Source organism: Populus alba, chromosome 6, assembly GCF_005239225.2.
Source record: "Populus alba chromosome 6, ASM523922v2, whole genome shotgun sequence".
NCBI lineage: Eukaryota > Viridiplantae > Streptophyta > Magnoliopsida > Malpighiales > Salicaceae > Populus > Populus alba.
Window position 1 is genome coordinate 7,659,779 of NC_133289.1, and position 21,975 is coordinate 7,681,753.

General features: G+C 34.0%; 3 protein-coding genes, 1 non-coding gene and 1 pseudogene across 5 annotated transcripts; 1 reads left to right on the forward strand and 4 right to left on the reverse strand.

The window, feature by feature from the left end:
• Positions 1-1,546: 1,546 nt before the first annotated feature.
• LOC140955684 (uncharacterized) lies at positions 1,547-2,576 on the reverse strand. The gene is made up of 2 exons (XM_073409730.1): positions 2,263-2,576; positions 1,547-2,221 (listed from the first exon to the last, which is right to left on the reverse strand). Exons 1-2 carry the CDS (start codon positions 2,387-2,389, stop codon positions 2,133-2,135), a joined length of 216 nt encoding a protein of 71 aa, XP_073265831.1. The 5' UTR covers positions 2,390-2,576; the 3' UTR covers positions 1,547-2,132.
• Positions 2,577-2,715: 139 nt separating this feature from the next.
• On the reverse strand, positions 2,716-5,315 carry LOC118048478 (PRA1 family protein A1). Its single transcript, XM_035058167.2, has 8 exons — positions 5,006-5,315; positions 4,827-4,867; positions 4,680-4,758; positions 3,849-3,935; positions 3,688-3,776; positions 3,498-3,569; positions 3,249-3,412; positions 2,716-3,046 (listed from the first exon to the last, which is right to left on the reverse strand). Exons 1-7 carry the CDS (start codon positions 5,161-5,163, stop codon positions 3,309-3,311), a joined length of 630 nt encoding a protein of 209 aa, XP_034914058.1. The 5' UTR covers positions 5,164-5,315; the 3' UTR covers positions 2,716-3,046; positions 3,249-3,308.
• Positions 5,316-5,409: 94 nt separating this feature from the next.
• Positions 5,410-5,483, reverse strand: TRNAV-CAC (transfer RNA valine (anticodon CAC)). Its single transcript has one exon. It is a non-coding gene; the product is annotated as a tRNA-Val (tRNA).
• Positions 5,484-7,803: 2,320 nt separating this feature from the next.
• LOC118048293 (putative receptor protein kinase ZmPK1) lies at positions 7,804-9,802 on the forward strand (annotated as a pseudogene).
• Positions 9,803-9,990: 188 nt separating this feature from the next.
• Positions 9,991-19,748, reverse strand: LOC118048477 (pentatricopeptide repeat-containing protein At4g21190). Of its 2 annotated transcripts, none has more exons than XM_073409638.1 (7): positions 19,504-19,748; positions 18,013-18,147; positions 17,772-17,870; positions 17,073-17,216; positions 12,738-12,950; positions 11,659-11,860; positions 9,991-10,469 (listed from the first exon to the last, which is right to left on the reverse strand). In XM_073409638.1, the coding sequence occupies exons 1-7, from the start codon at positions 19,504-19,506 to the stop codon at positions 10,435-10,437; spliced, it is 831 nt and encodes a 276-aa protein (XP_073265739.1). In that variant the 5' UTR covers positions 19,507-19,748; the 3' UTR covers positions 9,991-10,434. The 2 variants fall into 2 exon arrangements, with proteins under 2 accessions (XP_073265739.1, XP_034914057.1); XM_035058166.2 differs by having other exon boundaries at positions 9,991-10,418; positions 19,504-19,745.
• Between the last annotated feature and the right edge of the window lie 2,227 nt (positions 19,749-21,975).

Below are 21,975 nucleotides of genomic sequence, written 5' to 3' on the forward strand. Positions count from 1 at the left end.
ACAATAGTAATCATTATAGAAATATGATTATGAATGCAATGATAATGAATCAAAGTAATGTTAGTTAATGTTCAATCGTAAAAGAAGAATATATTGTGGATGCAACAAGGTTTTTTGATATGTTGAAAGATTCTGACAAACCAGTATGGGAGGGATGCACAAACCACAGTAAATTATCAGTCGTAGCACAGGTGTTCATCATCAAGTTAGATCACGGGTTGAGTGAGGCTGATTATGACAAAATTATTGAACGGACGAGAAGCATTTTTCCTGAAGGGAACAAGCTGAAAGAGAACTTCTATGTTGTAAAGTCCATAATGAAACCCCTCAGTTTAGAAAACCAGAAAATTGACATGTGCCCTAACTTTTGTATATTATACTACATTGAAAATGCTGAGCTAACTGAGTGCATGACATGTTTGCATTCCCGTTACAAACCTAGAACTAGAACAAAAAAATAGTTAAAAATTATCTATGAAATAGACATAAAACTAAACACATTTCATTGGTGAAACAATAACAAAACACTACCCAATAGTATATACTAGTCAATTGGGTCGTATTACACCGTGGGTCGGAATAAAATAAAAATAGAGCAAAAATAAAAATATCTCATAAGAAAAAAGATTTTAACCATGAATTGAACTATATTTTTTATCTAATATTGAGATGAAAACACATTGAATTTACCTAAATTAACTTGGTTTGACCTGCAAAACTCATGGGGACAATATTGAAAAAACTAAATGGAAAGCTCAATCCCCAACCCAATGATGAATGACAAAATTGGTAATGAAACAACACTTAATTAAAAAAAAAAAAAACTAAATGAACTCAAGTCAACAAAACAAACTCATGATACAAGTCATGCACGCCATTAGATTCAATAATTTTTTTTTATCCAAAATATTATTTTCATTTAATTATACAAAAACAAAGCACATGAGAATCTTTTTGTATGAAATAACTTTTTTAAAAGGAAGAAAAACAGTGATTGACACATGGCTGAAATAGCAAAAGTAAAATCATTGATAACAACTGATGAAATTGCATTTTATTTTTAGTTTTGAGTTGAATAAAAAAATAAATCATCAATAACAAATAATGAAATTGTGTTTCTTTTAAATTAAGGGGCAAAAAAGCATTAAAAAAAAAATAGCCAGGATGCTGCGAATTAACTCGTTCAAACTATGACTCGGCTTATGGACTCAATTGGGTTTAATGATTTTTTTAACCCAAATATAAAATTAAAAATTAAAAAAGAAGACAAAAAAGAGTCTAGACGCCTAGGCCTAGCTTCTTCTTTTTTTAATTTCTTAAATAGATGAACAACAAAGAAAAAAAAATTAAAGACAATAAAAGACACATTGTCTTTTTTCTGCAGAATTAGTCACTGTAATAAATCTATTAATGACCTCAAAAAATTGAAATCAACATGAACCAAAAACTTTTCTCGCGAGCAAATCTACTACCTTCAGTAAGGTGAATGAAAAAAAAAACCCAAGTAAAACTCTCTTTATCAAATAGAACTCTTTAACAATGATATCGATTATTTTTATGGCTGGAATTGTTGCTTATGAAGACTTTCTCTCTCTACACTAGAATCCAGCGAGCTTCTTTCTTCTCTCGTATAAAAGGATTGCAAAGTAAGGGAAATAAAGTTTGATATTAAAATTAATTTTTTTACATCTAAAGGGACTTATCACATAATAACTAAAAAAGATATGAGAACTAAAATGAATTCTTCAAATAAAATTTGAAGCCATCCCCTATTTTTCCACTCTTTCACTTTAATCCTTTATTTTTCAATCCAATCCTTTCTTTCAAAGGAATCAGCAATTGAGTGCTGATTTGAGCTAAAAAAAAAATATTCAATTGCTCTGTTGATAGGCCTTGCTGTTCCTTCACCTCTTTTTTTTGTTTTTTTTTTATTTCCTTTTTGCTGTCTTTTCATAAACCATAAAATAATGTCTTAACTAAGATTTTAAGAAGAATTGAAGGGGTCTTTGTCCCAAAAGACGAGGGGGAGAGAGAGTTGAGGATGTCCAAGAGATTGTTTCGGGGCAAGTCAGGTTATCAACAGAGTGAGCATGATTACTACGGTGAAGCAAACATATAATCACGTTGTAAAGCTAGGGAGGGAACCTGCCACACGTCCAAATTTTTATAATACTATGTTGACAGAATATGCTAGTTTTGAGAAAGATGATCATTCCGGAGAAGGAGCTAAGCGGCCCACGCTTGCACCGGTGGAACTGGAAATGGGAGGAAAACACAGAAAATCCAGTTGAGTGCCATTTGCACTTCGGTGTAGAAGAGAGCAAACGGATCCAATTATAAACAGCTCAAGTGATTTTCCCTCCTCCAGATGTAGTAAACTCTTTCCCATTACTTATCGTTGAAGTTTTACTCAGATCCTGGGCTGGCTTCTTCTGTAAAGGAATATAATTTGTTTGATACACATAAGCAACCAAACCAAGAGTATCGGAAAGAATCCATAGCTTCTTATCCGACAGACCGCCTTGTGCCATGTCCCTGATTAGCACTTGCCACGCTGAGTAGCATCTCTGGTTCGCTCAGTTCCAGAATTTCAGTAACTCAAAGTGGTGGGTTGCAATGACAGGAACGATCTGGTATGAAAAAACTTCACCCCCGGACAACTGATTGATGTAGATCAAGAAGCTACAATTGCATCAGTTGAAAATGGACAATCGGTAGATAACAACTCATTTCGATAGAAACTACATCAGACACGTTTCATAACAACATAGAACCCTTGAAATCAAGTTGGGCATTAAGACTTCATCCAAGAATTCTAAATGCCAACCTTTTTCCCTTTCTTTCTAGGTTTCTTCTAATATGGACTGTTCACTTTACAGAAAGAAGTCCTGACAATTTACATGACATATTGGAGATATGTAAACATTAGAAGCCTTAGCCTGAGAATTTCCAGTCCAGTCAGAGAAGATTGCTTTGTAGCAACAGAAACAGCTAAAACCCCAGAATAAAGTGAGCTATGCAAAGCCCCGAAATGAAGAAATAATCCCTGCACAAAAGCAAACCTGTTGTTACTATGAAAGTTTGTAAATAATTAACATGATAGATAAAAAGCAACTGCTGGCTTCAGCATTCCCCATGAAAAGGATATTTTACAGTAAAACCACCTCTACAAGCAGCAATGATGGTGGCCTTGAACTAGTAATACGACATTTTTAATGTAGCAGCAATAATAGCACATTTTTACTTACACATGCAAAGAAAATAAACTCCCCAGATTCAAAGATATGAACACAGGCCACAAGCTCAAGCTACAGCTCACTGTAATTGCGCCAAACTGCACGAAACTCCTCACGAAATGTGTTCAGACGAGCTTTCAGGTTAGGTGTTCGGAAACTTGCATGTAGGATAGTGGCTGAGAAAGAAAAGGAGAGAATAAAGAAATGAGAACATGAAATTCTAAAGAAAGTGTGAAAGATATGAGCAAGAAAGAAACTAACCGAGAAGTCCAATGGCAAGTGCCCATAGAACAGTCAAGAGACCACAGGAGACATACCAAAGGGTGAAACTCACTGCAGAACATGGGAAGTAGAAAGCAAATACAATCAATTACCAGTAAAGGCTACCTGGTTCACAACAGTTTTATATTGCTTTGAAAGGGGAAAAAGATGCGGGAAGGTATTAAAGTACCAAAAGAAAATATCATGACAAAGAACCAGCGAGGCCGACCACATATGTAAATTGCTCTTTTTGCTGATGGTCGTCCACGAATAACAGGTCTGTCAAAGCTAAAAAGTGAATAAAACAGCAAACTAGATGCTACTTGAAACAATATAAACAAAAGGACCTACGTCAGAGGAGGTCTCATTTTTGCCGCTAAATGTGGAGAGAATTGCCTCACAGTTCTCGTTACCTTCTCACTAAAAGTACCTGCAAAGCTGTAAAGAAAAATTCTCAACAATCATGAATGGGAAAAAGAAAGCAAGAACAGATGATAACCAAAAGATGCCGATATGCTTGCAAGGGTGAAACAGCAATGAGAAATGAGAATTAGATAGCAACCAAAAATGTTCCTCACACTTACCAGATCCGGTGTTGCCAATGTGACTAAAAGTACTACATCAATAAAGCCTCATGTCTACCATGAAAATCATGGCTGGGAGAAAGGAAATGCCCAGTTGTTTTTGTTAAACCTTAGACATAAGTTTTTATAATAATACTAATAAGCAAATCCCTAGCCTGTTTCAATATAGGCCCCTTATAAGCTCTACATTCATTCTATAGTACACCAAAATGATGTGGCAAATTTGGATTTGAATTTTGGCTAAGATATTGGATCTAGTAAAACTAAGGAACTTTGTTATTAGTGATTATGTTGCTCATCATGACTCTTGATCGCAGTGGTAATTCAGAACTACGTTTTGCAGTGACAAAGGTATTCTGTCTACTTTTCAGGGCAGACAATGGACTGCTGGAATGACACTATAACAAGATATAACCCTTTTACCCAATTTATCTTACCCAAGCCTTTAACAGGTAGCATTTCATGTCAATTCTATGACACCCTAGAAATATTGATCTCTCTGAGATTAAGTGCACACGCTCATTTCCATAATGACGGGAAAAATACAAAAATGAATTCCGACACACGCACACAAATAAAGAGGTCCGAAGCAACCTACCTATCATTCATAAATGCAATGGAGAGTGCTGTTAAAAGAGCAGCGACAATAGCAAGTGGCCTCCTAAGGAATCCCAGTCCTGTAGTAACAATAATATGCAAAATTAGACACAAACAATATTCATAACAGCACCGTCTCCTTCCTTACCCATAATGAGAACCATCATAATGAAGTAATTCGTCCTGTAACTGCAAACAAATTAAAAAAAAAATTATCTACGACAACAGCAATCGCCATTCAAATTAAAGCAAAAAAAATTAAGATTAATAGAAAAAAAAAATGACATGATTATTTGGATAATAGGGATTGAAATGGAGAGAACATACTAGTAGAGATTACATTTGAGGCGGCTGTTCCATTTGGAGGAGGATTTAGGGAGAGTAAATCTAGAGAAGAACTCAGAAAGAGGTCGAGGTGGAGATGACCAGTCAACTTCTCGAAGCGCGTCGATCAGATCTTCTGCCGTTACATTTCCCCAATCCATTACTATTACAAAACAGTAGAAGGAAAAGTAGCAGTTAAGAAACGAAGATGACGAAGAAAGGCACTGATTTTTAGGAGATGAAGAGGAAAGTTCGAAAGCTAGAGAGAGGAGAGAGGAGAGAGGAGAGAGATCAATCTTTTTTCTCAAAGTGTTGACGTTACGTATGCGTTTTAAGACGCGAGGCAGCCATTGAAATTGATTCTCTCCTTTTCTCCTGTTGAAAAAGGCAAAAATTTATGGCTTAATTGTCTGAGCCCGGGTTCGAACCGGGGACCTTTAGTGTGTGAGACTAACGTGATAACCAACTACACCACCCAGACGTTTTATTTTGTAGGTTCCTAACCTTATATTTGTACATAAATATTTGTTAAAAATGGAAAATTTTTTTTTGCCTCCATTTAAAGTCTGGAAAAATTGAAAAAATGTTCTAAGAAGAGTATTTTTCATATTTTAAAAATAAAAGTAGAGATGAAACTATTTTAAATAATAATTTATACTAGTCTGGGTAGCATTCACTCCCAAATTACCTTAAAATTTATCTATAATAATCATCTGAATTTTCTATTATTTATGGTACTTTAAGTAAACTATTTTATTTTATGCGATATTGTTAATAAAATGTACACAATTTGTATATTATGGATGTAACCTTTTTGTATTCTACTATTGAATTTTCTTTATAAAGCTGGTTATTCAGGTAAAACACAGTTACATTAATGTTATTAACTTCTGTGAAATATAATTTTGATGACATGATAGCAAATAAAACATGTATGTTTCTGAGGTGCTTTAGGTTTTTTCATGTAAAATCCATAATCCATACAATTGATTAGTCCAAAATACCCTTATTACATTAATATATTATAATTATAATTATAAGTATAATTATATAAATATATTGATTGATTTACCTTTTACTATACCCCTAGATGTATTGTTCTCGTCACTAAAACGAAACATTGACTGGTAAAAATTCACTTTGATCTTTTGAGTTTTTGTTTTGTTATAACTTGGTCCATGAAATTTCAAGGTTTTATATTTTAGTTCTACAAATTTATTTTCATCACTTTCCATATCCTGAATTATATATATATATATATATATATATATATATATATATATATATATAATAGCGATGAAAGAAAGAATTTAGTTAGCCATGTTGCGAACATAGAAATGAACAATCTTGATATTAGTTGATTTGTCTTAGAGATGGAAATTTAATGATGGTGTTTTCCATCAACGATGGGGGGATTGATTGGAACCTGTAAAAAAAATTTAGATTTAGTTATATTTTTTTTTTGGATGCTTTTAGAATGTTTTGGGGTTAGAAATAGATTTGTTTCCCTTTTTTTTTTTAGTCATAATGCATAATATACAAATTTGATTTATTAGAAGTGTGGTTATGGTTGTTTTTTAAAGTGTTTTTTATTTCAAAATACATCAAAATAATATTTTTTTATTTTTTAAAAATTATTTTTTATCTCAGTATATCAAAATAATTTAAAAATAAAAAAAATATTAATTTAAAATAAAAAAAATAAAATAAATTTAAATTTTTTAAAAAATATTTTTAAAACACAAAAATAAACAGAGTCATCCCACACACACGCAAGTTTGATTCAGGCCATGCGCGCCTTACCTTTCCTCTTTTAAGGCTAGGTGAGTTGATTTCGTACCTTAGGCCCATAAAATTATTTTTTAATTTAAAATAAATTATTATTTAAATTAATAATTACAATTCCATTTATAGTTATACCATACTTTTAAAAAATGATATGGCACCTTTTATAATTATATTTGCAATAACGTTTTTTAACAATTATATAAAAGTCTAATATGTAATAAATTATGAAAAAATTGCATATGAATATTTAATGAGAATTAAATAGTCTTTGATCCTTTTAACTTTGCCACATAAAAAATTACGAAGACATATTTTTTATATTTTTGCTGAAAACTGGCTTGATAAGTTATTTATTGAAAAAAAAACATGTTACTAATAAAAAAGAAATGAGAGTTTCTACTTCTACTATAAATGGTGCAATTTTAGCATGGATATAGACTGTGCTCTATGTAAACCATAAAAGCTCAGAGTCGAGAGCAGTTTTTTTCCATGTCACCCATAGGCATCCATTAACACTCACCGAGTTAATTAGGAGATGAGGATGAAATTCCAGCATTTGTTAGTAGCAAATATAGTTGTGTTCCTGACAAATCATGTTTCGAGCTAGCTTCCATGAAAAACCCAACACAACTTTCACCCTGTTGGAAAAATAACAGCAGAAAACAAGATGAACAATCTAAGAATTTGTGTTTTAGAAAAATATTTGGTAAAGCTGCAGCTCAATACCAATCAAACTTCTTTCATTAATTTTGATCTAATTTCTTAACAGATTATTGAAAGACTCGCGAACTTGGCTCTTTAAATTACCCCCAAATCTCAATTTCAAGGCAGCAGAGAACGGTAAACAAGAGGAGATTTATTTGCGCCTTGGAACATCCTCTTTAAATTATCTCCCAACGTGGAAATAGTTTCATCTATTTGCAAAACAAAATTTATATCCCGCGGTATCAATATTAGTAGGCAAAGAAGGTCAAAACGGATTCCATATAAAATTCTCTTGTGGGTTCTATGGGATGGGACAAAATGCTTATTGGTTCTCTATTTGGTTCACCAATTCCAAGGACAGGACTGTGGTTTGGATGGCCAACAGAGACAGACCTACCAATGGCCGAGGCTCAAGAGTTTCTCTACGATGAGATGGTGCCATGGTCTTGTCCGATGTTGATGGTTCCCTCATATGGGAGACTAACACCACCTCCACTGATGCTAGAATGGCAGAGCTTCTGGATACTGGTAACCTTGTTATTAAAGGCCCTGGTGGTGAAATTCTATGGCAAAGCTTTGATTCTCCGATTGATACACTTCTTCCAAACCCATAATTTACTAAGAGTACAAAGCTGATTGCTAGATTACATGGAGGGTCTTGTGCTTCTGGATATTTTAGTTTCTTTTTTGATAATGATAATGTGCTGAGGTTGAAATATGATGGTTCTGATATTTCAAGCATATACTGGCCTGTACCTTATTTGACTGTGTTCGAAAATGGTAGAACAAGCTATAATAGTAGCAGAAATGCATGAAACGGGCCATTTTGTATCTAGTGGTCGGTTCCAGTTCATTGCTTCTGACATGGGTTCGTTAAGGATCAAAAGGAGGCTAACAATGGACTATAATGGGAATCTCAGGCTTTATAGCCTGGACAATGACACTGGGTTGTGGTTGACATCATGGGAAGCTCTTTCTCAGCTTTGTAATGTTCATGCAGTTTGTGGGAGAAATGCGATTTGTGTAAATACACCAGAGCCTAAGTGTCCATGCCCTCCTGGCTATGAGATCACTGAGCCTGGTAATTGGAATAAAGGCTGCAAGCCTTTGTTTAACGTAACTCTTTTCCAGTCACAGCAAGTGAAATTTGTGGAGTTGCCGCATGTAGATCACAGGGGATTTGATCTTAATTACACCGAATCCATTTCGATAGACTCCTGCATGAAGAGCTGCGTGGGGGACTATCGGTGTAAAGCTTTTAACTATAAGCTAACTGGGGAGCGACATTGTTACACGAAAAGTGAGCTTTTCAATGGTTACCAGTCTCCAAGTTTTGAAGGCAAAATATATCTCTAATTGCCAGCGACTGTTGAGACATCTCAGCTCGCTATTCTTAATGGCACTGACCCCATTTGCCAGTCTGATGAATTGGAAACAATGATCGGTTCTCCATCTATGTATAACACCAACACTAAGAGAATAAGATGGGTTTATCTCTATTCATTTGCTTCTGCCATTGGTTTTATTGAACTTCTCTTTGTAGTCTCAGGTTGGTGGTTTCTTTTCAGAAAGCATGGTGTGCCAGCTTTGGAGGGAGATGGATATCATGTGTATCAAATCGATTTAGGAGGTTTACTTATGCTGAGCTCAAGAAGGCGACGAATAATTTCAAGGAAGAGCTGGGAAGGGGAGGTTCTGGAACCGTATACAAGGGCATTTTGACAGATGAAAGGGTTGTAGCTGTGAAGAGACTGGAAAACATGTACCAAGGGGAGGATGTATTTTGGGCAGAAGTTAGCACAATTAGAAAAATCAATCACATGAACCTTGTGAGAATGTGGGGATTCTGTTCAGAGGGCAAACACAGACTCCTAGTCTATGAGCACATGGAAAATCAGTCACTGGACAAGCATCTATTCTCCCCAAAGTTTCTTGAATGGAAAGACAGGTTTGAAGTTGCCTTGGGGACAGCTAAGGGTTTGGCTTATCTTCACCAAGAGCGTCTAGAATGGATTATACATTGTGATGTGAAGCCAGGAAATATACTTCTGGACAGTGAATTTGAACCTAAGATTGCAGATTTCGGGTTAGCCAAGCTGTCTCAGAGGGGTAGCAATAGCTCTGACTTCTCACGAATTCGAGGAACAAAAGGTTACATGGCTCCAGAGTGTAGATACCACAATTCAAAACACCACAATACCAAACACATGTAGATACCAAACACATATAGATATCAGTATCAGACGTGATCTAGTGACTTTGAAATAACACGAGGGTTGCGATTGGAAACCAATTTACTATTTCTACACAACAAATTAATAAAATGGCCTGTTAAATTTGAGAACACAAATAATGCATCAACTGGAAATCAACTAAATTGTTTAGTTCAAAACTGGTTTACTTGCAGCACAGTTCGGACTGCTGCCTGCTTGACTTGTAGCATATGCATCCATCCATCTATAGATATTCTGTGGAAAATAACAAATGCCGCATGGTACAGACGATAACAACATATCTAAAATGTAAATTATTAACATCATATGCTTTTTAATTGAAAAAACTACATACTAAAGAAGATTCAGTTCTTTATGATATGATTATTCAAAAGAGAGAATAAATAAATAAATGAATAAAAACAGGAAAATATTCGTATAATTCTCCAAGGTGAGTGAACAAAATAAAATAGTCTTCACCCTTGTCCTCCTTGTCACCATAATCTCTAATTCCCAGCGGTGCAGCAAAGCATTCAACACAGTCACTGGCCAAATCAACTCAGCAAAGGTTTCTCCAAGGAAAAAGGAGCAATTCCAAAAATTCAAGCAAGAGGAAATTTATCTGCGATGTTCTGATAATCTTGGAGTTGCTGTTTTCCATCCACAGCATCAGCAAGCATATCTGAAGCATATTCAATTTTTTGCCTTCCCTGAATAGTGTCAAAATCAAGAGGCAAAGGCCTTTAATGTCTTTCTCTCATCTACGTAAAAGGATCACTCATTAAAGCAGATGAATTTGCACATGAAAATCAACAGATTGATAATTTGATAGGTCCTAGGGCTCAACAGAGAGTTCAGGTTCAGTTCTAGAGTTGTCATAACAAACACATGGACATACATTGCTTATCACAAATATGAAAAGATCATATGATCAGGCTCAGTTCTAGAAACACAAGGACATATACCAACACGTGTTTGGGGGCTTCTGAATGTCGTGTTCTTTAATAGCCCTTGAAACTTCATGTGGGGCACATGTTTCTTACAATGTTATATCATCAAAATCATCTAGCTTGGAAAAAGAGCTTGAATGCGACCAAACAATAATAAAACGCCTCTCATGCTCAATTAGAGAATGGGAATTCCAAGATATTGTAAGTGATGGTAATGAATAAAGATATAATAGTTTTGTCTAGAAAAGCAAACTGCAGATACTAAATAATACATCTCTTACTAAGATTTGAAGGCTGTAATTGGATGAAACCAAATGCTTTTATACATATTATTATGGCATGTCTTCACTTAATGGACCTATTTATATTTTAATTGTGCATAATCCAATAAATGTTTTTGAATATAAATAAATAATATATTTGAACTAAACGACCATCATACCCAGTGACCCACCAGTTGTAGAAGAGGTGAAACTTCCAGGCCCTTGGGCAGGTCAAGGTTGAGCTGGGTTTGATAAATCAAACTATCCAAAGGACTAAAGCAGGTAAAACCATATTTTTTATGAAATGTCAAACTTAAAGTCTAGCTTGGTCCCCATCCACTACTGTATAATCTTCAATGCAGTCAAATTTCAAAGCTTGCAATCACGAAAAATTTGAGGGATGGGCAATAGCAAAGATTGTGCATATACTATAAACCATCACTGTATCCAATTTTCCATCATTGGAAGTAGTTTGGAGGTTTGAAGACTAAATTGAAATGTGTTCATGTTTGTGTATAGAAGCTAAATGATGATATTTGCTACAGCACCAAATGGCAAAGACACAGTAATCATACACGCTCTAATTGCAAAGTACAATCATAGGCCAAAGAAATCTTGTTTTCAGAACATTCATTTCAAAAATTTGCTTAGTTTGTTTTTTCCTTTTAACTAGTTATTGAGCAAATTTACAGCACAAAAATTTGTTGCTATCAGAAAGTGACTTGAAAATGCCTTACCTGATTTGTTATTTTTTTTGGAAGAGACAACCCTAAAATTCTTGTTCCATCCTTTCCCTGTCTCAATGAACAGATGATTGTACTTCTCTAGTAACCTTCCCTTTTCTTCAAGTAAGCCTAGCATCTCATATGCATCTGCTACTTTTTGCACAATTGATTTTTCTGGAGGTTTACGATCAAAAGCTTCCAACCCCTTGAAAAGCTTTGCATCCAATTACAATGACAAAGCTGCGTTAGTCCAACCAATATACAAGGTGCAATTTTAAACAATTCAAGATAGAAAAAAGCTAATCCAACATCAACCTATAACCAACTAACAAAGACAACAAATGACAAATCTAAAGAATGCATACTGAAAGGCAAAACTAACATTCCTTTCTTACAGATAAACAGTAGATTCAACAAGAAATGAATTTTATAGCACTTTTCTCCTTCCTTGTACTTTTTTAACAAAGGATAAATTCTTCCACATCCTCCAATGACTACCAAACTCTGTTCAATTTAAGCAGCAAATCAACAGAGTTTTGTTTTGCTTTATTCTTGGGATAGAATGGAAGAAATATTAAAATATAGACTACACCACTAAAATCAGAGAGATTCACATGCAACTATTGCAAGAAAAAATGGACAATCTATGGGTGTATAGATACAGTTGCACTGCCAGCTTCATATCCTATAGAAAAATTGAGAAAGAAATCTCACTTCACTGACTTCAAAACATTATAGAATCTTCAAGTTTTGTAACATTTCCTTGAGTTAGTTACACATCCAAGGCGTCAGAAAGTAATAATGGTTAGTATGAACACCTTTCTACCATTTTCATTCATGTTCCTATGCAGCTACCTCAACAAGGATAGAGCTTTTCTGTGTCCTTCACTGGAAAATAAATTTCTACAGAAAATATTCAAATTGTTTTTCTTGCATTGGATGATGTATTTCTAGAAAACCACCATTTTCTACAGAACAATGAAAAAAGTATGGTATGCAAATCGTGAGGATGAGTGCCTAGTAAACATAATAAGTTCATTACACAACCAATTCTCCATGTGAAGGGGCATATGACATGCTGCAAAGCAAACCTTTATAAGATTCTCTAGCATGTTGTTTCTGTAGTATATAGATATCATGCTATTACATAGCTTCCATGGCACGGAATGAAGATCTCTACCAATTTTCTTCAACCAAAACTCATGTGCTTCTTTTGCTCTGTGGTCCATATCTAATGCTCGTATTAACTGTGCATAAGTTGCCATTGTGGTTCCCTGCCCCTTGCTTAGCATCCATTTAATAACCTTTAGAGATTAACAAGAAACTATTAACATATCAAATAAATTTCAATGTTAATGAAATAGCATTAATTAGCAGCATAACAAGGAAAATTAAATAATATTTTGAAAGAACATTACAAACACCACCATGAAAATGTTAAAAGCCAAGCTCACAATATTGTTCTACAATTCGATGTTGTCAAACATACAAGGTAGGTAGTCACTATAGTTCACAGCTCCATGAGCAGCTAATGTGGGTCTTGGAAGTTATCTTAAACTAAAGTTACCAATATAAAAGCAAAAACAAACAAACACTGTATCCAACATTCTCTAATGACAATATAAGAAAACTAATCACCAGGAGCTGAAAGAAGACCTTTTGCAAAGCCAAATATGAGATTCACAAAATGCCTTCACCAATTTCTTCAAGAAAAGTAAGCACAAAGCAGCTGGGCAAAAACACAGTTGCAGCTGTCACCATGAAGATCTCCTAATAATTCTAATTATCATGGCCCATTCCAGTTCCTCATGATATTTCTTTGTGAGACTTCTATACTATCCTGTGCAGACAACAAATGTACCCATGTCACCTCAGGCTAACATATCCACACAGACAAGATACCCCAACTTCAGGTCCTTTTTCTAAACTACAGTACTCAAGAAGAGAAAGAGAAATACTAGTGATCCATTGCAAATCAGGAAGCCAAAATTAGGCTCCATCACCTGATATTCTTTGTGCTATGAACCATGGCAACAAAGGGATGCACGGTCACTTAATCTGTAGTATTCACAGTGAGTCTTCAGAGGCAATATGTAGAGTGAGGTGGATGTTATGTATATCCACTTCATGGCTTTTAGGATGAGAGAGGACTAGCAAGCTCTGTAGAAACAAGCGGTATTACTATCATTTGGAATATGGAGTTGAAGTGCAAATTTAAAATCTTTGATCAATCTTCATTAAAGGCAACTCCTTCAGTATGTATTAGTCTTTCTCAACTCTTGAATTCTTAAGAGTTCTGCATCCAAGGCCTCTCGAGGACTTTCATTAGATGAATTGTGCAACCTACTGACCTATTACTTCTTAATTTATTTACCTAGAAACAACCGCAGCTGTCATTTTAACCATGTTTATCTGACATTCCCTTGAATCATTTTTTCTAGCCAGAAAATTATCAGCAGCCAGGAGAGAGTGAAACAATGAGTCATCCAATTTTATCAAATTGAAATCTTCTCAAAATTTAACTAGGTTAATGCTTTTTAAATGACATTTTTTCTCGATTCTAATAGCTCTAACTTGCTTTGCCTGGTAACCTAATGACATGGGCTGGTTACAGGGTAACATATTCCACTTGATCAATTGATATGTTAGTACGCAAAATTTGTTCATTGATTCAGGCGCATCAAACACCAAAATCTTCTTTTCTGGTTTCTCTTATGAGATAGAGCTTTCCTCCTTGTTTACACAATGGGGAGTCATGGAAAAAAAAAAAAACAGCTTCACAATAAAAGATAAGTACAGTATAAGCAAAGCGTTTTCACAATAATAGTATTAAAAAACCATCTTCAACAAGTTTAACAATGTAATCCTATTCCATGATTTATGAAGGAGTATGTACATCCAATGTACATCCATATCAAGCACCAATTTTTGGTTTCTCTTAGAGAAAACACGGTATAGTTTGCACTTCCATATCTTACTGGACCACAATCCTAGATCTCAAATTTAGGGTGGCAAAAAGAACCGGGATACAGCTGCCTTTACTAGTGGCTCTGTTGATAAACCAAAAAACAAAAACTCGTGTATCACAGACACAGTATCTAGTCATCAGTTCTCAAGAATTGACCAACTTGATTCCAATCATTTCCTTCTCATTTTTTATACAATTTTACTAGTCATTTGTAGTAAGATTCAAAAGAAGAGACTGATGCCTTAAGAACTTAGTATCAAGATAGCATAACAGCAAAGATTTGCAGCTCCGTAAAAAAAATACAAGATGAAATTTCTGCCTTTGCTCCTTCACTTTTGTCTTTAATAATTAATAGAGATTCTTAAATGGACATACAATTTCTTTTATTCTTGTTTCACTTTGCTTTGGTAGAAGTGAATAGAAAACCAGACCATAGGAGTGTTCACGGTTCGGTTTGGTTCGGTTTAGACCCAAAAAACCAACCAAACCGAATTACAGTATTGTTGTAAAAATTTAACCGAACCGGACCGAAAACCGGTTCGGTTAAATCCGGTTTTTTAAGGAAAAAACCGGGAAACCTAATCCCTTAGGTTTTTTTTAAATTGGCTTATGGTTTGGGAAGATTTAGTCTTTCATTCATTACAAAATATCCCAAAAGGCAGGAATTCACTTCAAAATAGCATGGTTTTACAAGAAAAGTAGAAAAAGAATCGTGGGCAGTTACAAGATGGAACCCACAAATGTTACAACTTATATTGAAAATTAGCAGTATCATTGACAATATGAAATAGAAGCAATTTCATTTAGCGAAACAAGACAGGAACCAGAGCCAACATTAAATTCTATTTAATTTATCTAAAGCATTGTGCAAAAGGTGTACAATGAACAACTCTTTAATTATGACAGTAAATCAATCATCACAACTCAGTGTAAGGCCCGGTATCTCTTGAACAATTTAACGCTCCCTCAACTCTTTACCTCTTTAACTCTTTCTACTGCAGGTGAAGAGAGAGGCCAAGGGGTTTTGTTCGGGTTTTTTTCCACTGCAAGTCTACTAGATCTATGGATGCGGAGATGTGGGTTATTTGCTTGTTGATCAGCTAGAGAAGAAAGTTAAGAGACACATGCAGGGGGCAAGAGGCAGGGAAGATGGAAATTGAAGGGGAAAGGAAGAAGGCTGGTTTGGTGTGGGCGGCAGCTGCAGAAGTGAATTGTAAATCATTTAGGTTTAGGTTTAACTGTACCGTTTAGTATTTATAGTAGGTCGTTTCTGCCTTTCTGGCTTTATTTTTATGGGTAGCCGGTTCGGTTCACTGGTTTTGGTGGTGAAACCGGAACCGAACCGAACCGGAAAGATTTTTTGTTTTAGTAATCGGTTTAATCGGTTTTTTATCTCGGTTCGGTTTTTTCGGTTAATTTTCCATCAGTTTTCTCGGTTTTTTCGGTTATTCGGTTTTTTTAAACACCCCTACCAGACTATAGTTTGAAAAGCTCGAGGATCTCAACCATCAATCTTAGAGAGAATACAAGTAGCCAATCAAAATTATTTCGTTTAACATGAAAGATAAAAATTTGTCCCAAAAAAATACCATTTCTTTTATTATTGTTCATTTTGTTTTGCTGGGAGTGAATAGAAAACCAGACCATAGTTTGAAAAGCTCAACGATCTCAACCATCAACCTTAGAAAGAATATAAGTAGCCAATCAAAATTGTTTTGTTTAACGTGAGAGATAAAAATCTGTCCCAAAAACAATTAAATCAAGTTAATTCTATTTATCATCAGTTTATGAAATATAATAGAGAAGGTGTCCAATTATATTACCCCGTATTAGCAAACAAAGGAAAATACAATCAATACAAAGAACATGTATTTAAAGTTTTATTCTAGAATAGAGAACAATGAGTGGTCAGATTTGATTAATGGAAATAACATGACTACCACAGCGCAAACTCTTATCAACAATTGTCACTAGTTTTTTAAAAAGAGGAAGAAGAAAAGAGAGTGTTATACCAAAAAGCTTTAACAACTTTTGGTATAACATCAAGATTATCCAGTGGGAATAACACAATCAGTTGCCAAATGAGCAATAAATCACTTGCAATAAGTCATAGAAGTTTTTCCCACCAGCATAACTTAAGATATTAGATTCATATGGCTTGTGAGAAGTTTTTTAGTCAATATTTGAAAAAGATATAGTTACACAAGCTAGGAGAGTGCTAAAACCATGAATTTTTAAGTAGATAAAATGAAAGGTTTATCTGGCATCCATATGACAGTTGTCTTGTGATCTTTACATGTTTTCTGCTTATTTTTTAGACTTAATCCTACAAGAATCCACTGCTATTCTTAATGTTCACGCAGTACATAAACACCATCATATTCAGAAAAGCATGCATCCAGGTTAGGGTCACATAGGGTGGGGGGAGAGGGGGAGAGGGGGAGAGAGAGTATCAGACCTGAACAATTCGATGCCACTGCTGTTCCTTCTCAAGAGCAATCAATACTTGCTTAATTGACGCAATAGGAAACTTTTGCTCCCATGCAACCCAGGCATCAAGAGCACCATAAACAGCATCCTTGCTGTCATTTAGATCTAAAAGCTGCATATGTAAGATTGTCTTGTCATACAATACTGAAATAGTACAAGCTATGGAAACAAAAAGATGAAAGTTTATGGACATTGATGCCATTTAGAAACTCTCAAATACCATATCCAGAACTAAGCAGCTTATGCCTCATAACTACAAAAACTACCAAGCTATTGAATGGGTCATTGAGTGCAGAAATTAGTTTATTCTGTTCTTTTTTTTAATGTATTGCCACCATGAGTGTGCTTAACTTGCTTTCTTGTGTGTAGGTTCGTTGTTTATTTCCTTAATCAATTTCTATAACCCTAGAGGCTGCATTACAGATTTAATAAATGGAAGACCGACAAAATAGCTGGTTAGCGAACCAAATTAGAAAAGGGATTTGGCTAGTTGTTGCTATATGCAGGTCAGAAATGGCTCAAAAACTCTGCAAACCATTATCCTAATTACTAAATCAAAAATAACCTTCGCACAGCATTAGTGACAATGTCACTAAATTCAGAAATGATTTTTCCAAGTACTGGAGTCAATAGATAGCAATTTGTAATTTGTGTTTTGGGTAATTACTGAGGTAATGAGAAATTTGATCCTGTCCTTCTTGGAGACATTGTCACCAATTTGGTTTCGCCTCAGATTCTGCTCTGATTTTCCATCATGGTAAACCGCCTGAAATATTATTACATGCATATAATTCAGGAGATTAACATCAATCAAAATGAAACAAGAAGCAAACTAATGAGAATATAAGGAACAATTTAATTTTAGTTTTGCTATTAAATGATATAGGGATAGTAATTGTTTTGAGCACCTGTGACAAAGGCAAAGCAGCATTAGCAGCAGAGTGTGTCTTAGATGTTAGTATTTGAACTTCCATTGTCGTTTTGTAGCTAGAATTTAGCAAGGTTTGCACCCTGCCCACTCCTATTCTCCTTAAATGCCCAATCTGAATCAATAATAGATTGAAATGAAGTTTAATCAAAGCAACAGTAGTAGCAGCAGAGCAGTAGTTTCATGAATAACAAGTAAAAAAGGCAAGTTAGCATGCCATATCAACAAAGTAACACAAAAAGAGAGAGGGAAGACCAAACCTTAGTGAAAGAGAGGGCAACGTCTGAGATTAAGAAACAGAATGAAAATGAAAATTGCTAATAAAATAAAACTCAGTCAAGATGAGCTGTAAAATTCCTACAAGTCCACAAACAACAGAACTGGGTTCAGTTGTAACACCATCACTAAGTGAATGGGGAGAGAGTCTCCTGTGTCACTGTGAGCGTGTCAACACAAATTGGAGGGTTTTAGCCACTGGCTTATATATTGTCCATGTTCTGTTAAAATGAATCAGTCATTTATTATTTGGACTCATTTTAAACCTTCTACTATAACAAACCAGGTCTCATCTCTTTATGCCCGACGGGTGAGGTCTGTTTGGTAAAAATCAGCATGCAGTCACATGTATTTATTAAAATCTGACAGTAATACAAGATTCCTGTCAAAGCTAACTAAATTTTCCAGCATGGATGACTGAATACGAAAATCACATAAACTCATAGAGAAACAGCTAGAAAAAGGGAAACAAACAAGCAGTGGTTTCGTAAAAAATTCAAAACTCAGCAAGCACATAAAACTAACATGTTTCCTATTTTCTCCGAAATAAATCAAATCAGCCAGCATTTAGAGTAATAAGTTAGCATTTTTACCATTAAAGAAAAATAAAAATTAACCTAATTTAAGCCATCCTCAACAAAGATTAACAAGGGAACCCAAAAACAATGAAAATAAACACAGAATTGAAACATGCTCAAAACTGCATCTTTTTACTTAAACCAGACCAGTAGAGTTCCGAAACAGAAGCATACAATGGCACGAGAAGCATAAGACATCAAAGTAGCGCAACCTAAACTCAAAAAACTAACCAGGCAATCTTCACTCATTACACACAAAAAAAAAAAAAAAGGAAAGGAAAGGAAAGGAAAAAGTGGGTTCAATGGAGATTAATAATCACATTTGAAGCCTAATATTATAGACAGTTATGTGCATTTTAACCTCCAAAAATCGCACAAATACATGAACCAAAGCAAAACCATCTTTTTCATATTAACAGCCATTTATAAAGTAAGAGTATGAAGAGTGTTTTTAGTAACAGCAATCACACAGTCCCGTATTAAAATTCCGAATCTCCTCATCAGGCATTAAAATCGCACATCTTCTATTTAACTTGTTGATACAGAGTTCAAACATGAATTTAAGTAATAAAAATTTAAGCTTTCAAGATTGAAGGTAAAAATAAAAAAGGCTATACCATTGCGGGTTTTGGCTAATTTAAACCCTGAAACGAATCTGAATCACCTCCTCAACAATTTTACACAGGTTCCTCCAAATGTTTCTTTTGCAAATCGTAATAAAGGTTGGTTGTTAGAGGCGCGGAGGCTTCAGCCAGGACGGTTAATGACGTTGATGGTGGCGATGTGGGTGGCGGTTGAGGAGGAGTGCTGTCTGGCATGGAGTCAGAGAGGTGAGGACGGAAAAAGAAAAGGAAAAATAGTTTTTCCTGTTAAATATTAATTTGAGCCCATGTGAAAAATTAATTTAAAAATCTTATTGTGTTAATAAAATAATTATATGAGATTTTTTTTTTAGTTGGTTATATATGTATATCCCAAAATCACTTTTTATTTATAAGATATTATTTTTATTTTTATAAAATTTTGTAACTTTAAAAATTGTGATTGTAGTTCTTGTTTTCTTAATAGAATAAAAAATTATAAAAGCATCTAAATTATATTTGTTTAGCAAGGAAGTATATTTAGTTTATCATAAAAAATAAAAAATAAAAACATTCAAAACATAAAAGGTATTCAAGAAAGGTTTAAAATTTGTAAGTTTAAAGTAATGAAAAATTTTAATTTTTATCATTATTAATATTTGATTAACCACTATAAATCAAGAATTAAATTTGAGCATAGTAGTTATAAATACGAATTTTTAAACTAAAAAAACTATTCAAAATTGTAAAAAAAAAATTCTGGAAGATACTGTTAATATTCATGAGTTCAACTAAATAAAACAATGAGCTAAAATAAATAATTTTTTTGGACTAAGTCTAAGTCCAAATCTTACCTAGTAAAAGATAATATTTTGTGGTACAAAATATTATTTGACAATAAACCTTAACCTAATCATAGGTATGGCTTAAAGCTTGAGTACGAGTCAAATTGGGTTAGTATGAGTGCGCGTGGGTTTAAGTTGATAGCTCATTTTACTTAGAACATCTTACTTCTAAGAAATTAGGTGTTTTTAGACTTGCTTTTTACTTTTTAACTTTCCTCTTTATAAACATCAAGAAAGTTTCATTTCTTTTCTATGTAGGATATAGTTCTTTTAGAGGGTTTTAGATTTCATCAAAACATGCTAACCAATAGTTATTTAAGATTAACTTCTCATTTACCCATAATTTATTTAAATCATGTTAATGTTCTATATTAAAGAGCTTATGTTTGAGATTAAAATTAAGTTTCAATAAAGTCTTAACTCAAAAAGTGAATATGTTTTAACAAATCTTCCAAAACTCCCCAACATGAATGGAAATTGTTTCACCAATTTGAAAATGACTCAAATGTTTGTTGAGAGATATTAATTTAATAGATTACTATATCAGGATAGATAGCTTTTGGTTTTGAACCTTTCTTTTAAATTTACTCGGTTAAATAATAAACATGATGTTTTAAACTATTTATTTTTTTCTTTTGTAAACCAAGATAATAATACTCATATAGTTTTCTACCTAAATTTTTTTGAACTTCTCATTGTTATGTTCATTTTGATCTCGAGAAACTCATAGATTCACAAGTGCTTGGGAGAAGTCAACCTTTATCGAAATTCTCAAAGAAGCAATCATATTACTTACACATATAGATGATTTTTTATTAAGAGTATTGTGTTATACTTTACTTGGTATATCAAGATATGAAAATCATTAATAATACTGTCATTACCCAATTTTTGAATTTTTTTTAAAAATAAAAATAACAAAAAAATAATTTGAGAATTGGTTTAAGACAACACAAATAGAAAGTTTAAGGACTAATAATGATTGAATTATAAATATGGGAGTCAATTGGTCAAAATTTATAAGTTTAAGGACTTAATTAAATTTTGGATTAGTTCAATTAATGAAATCAGGAGCATAATTGAAGATTGGGGCCTAATTGTTAAATGTCAGAAGTTCAGGAGGCAAATTGAAACTAGCCATTTCTAGGGATACAAACGGAGCCATTTTAAAAAAACTATTCATCACCTTTTTCCTCAAGAACCGTTTCAACAGCAAAGGTACTAGAACCGTTTCAGTAGTAAAGGCATAAAATCGTTTCAGTCTTGGACTGCGTCTCCCAGCTGCTATCGTTCGCCCCCACAATGCATGTTGTTACCAAGCCATGACTGCATGGCATTCTCTGGCCTTATAAAAGTTAGAGAAAGGTCACATACTAGAGGAGCTGAAAACATGAAAAAACACCGGAGAGAAAAAAGACGATGAGTAGAAAAACCAGAGGGAAACATGGAGAAAAACAGACAAACGAACACAAAAAGAAAGGACAAGAAACCAAAATAACACACAAGCAGAGAACACAGGACCAAGAAAGATCACATAAAAAACAGGAAAAAAAAAATACAAGATAGAGGGAACAAAGAGACTGGACAGAGAGAGCTAGAGAGAAGACGAAGAGACCAATAATTAGGTTAGAAAGACTTGAGAAAGAAAAGAAGTGAAGAAGAA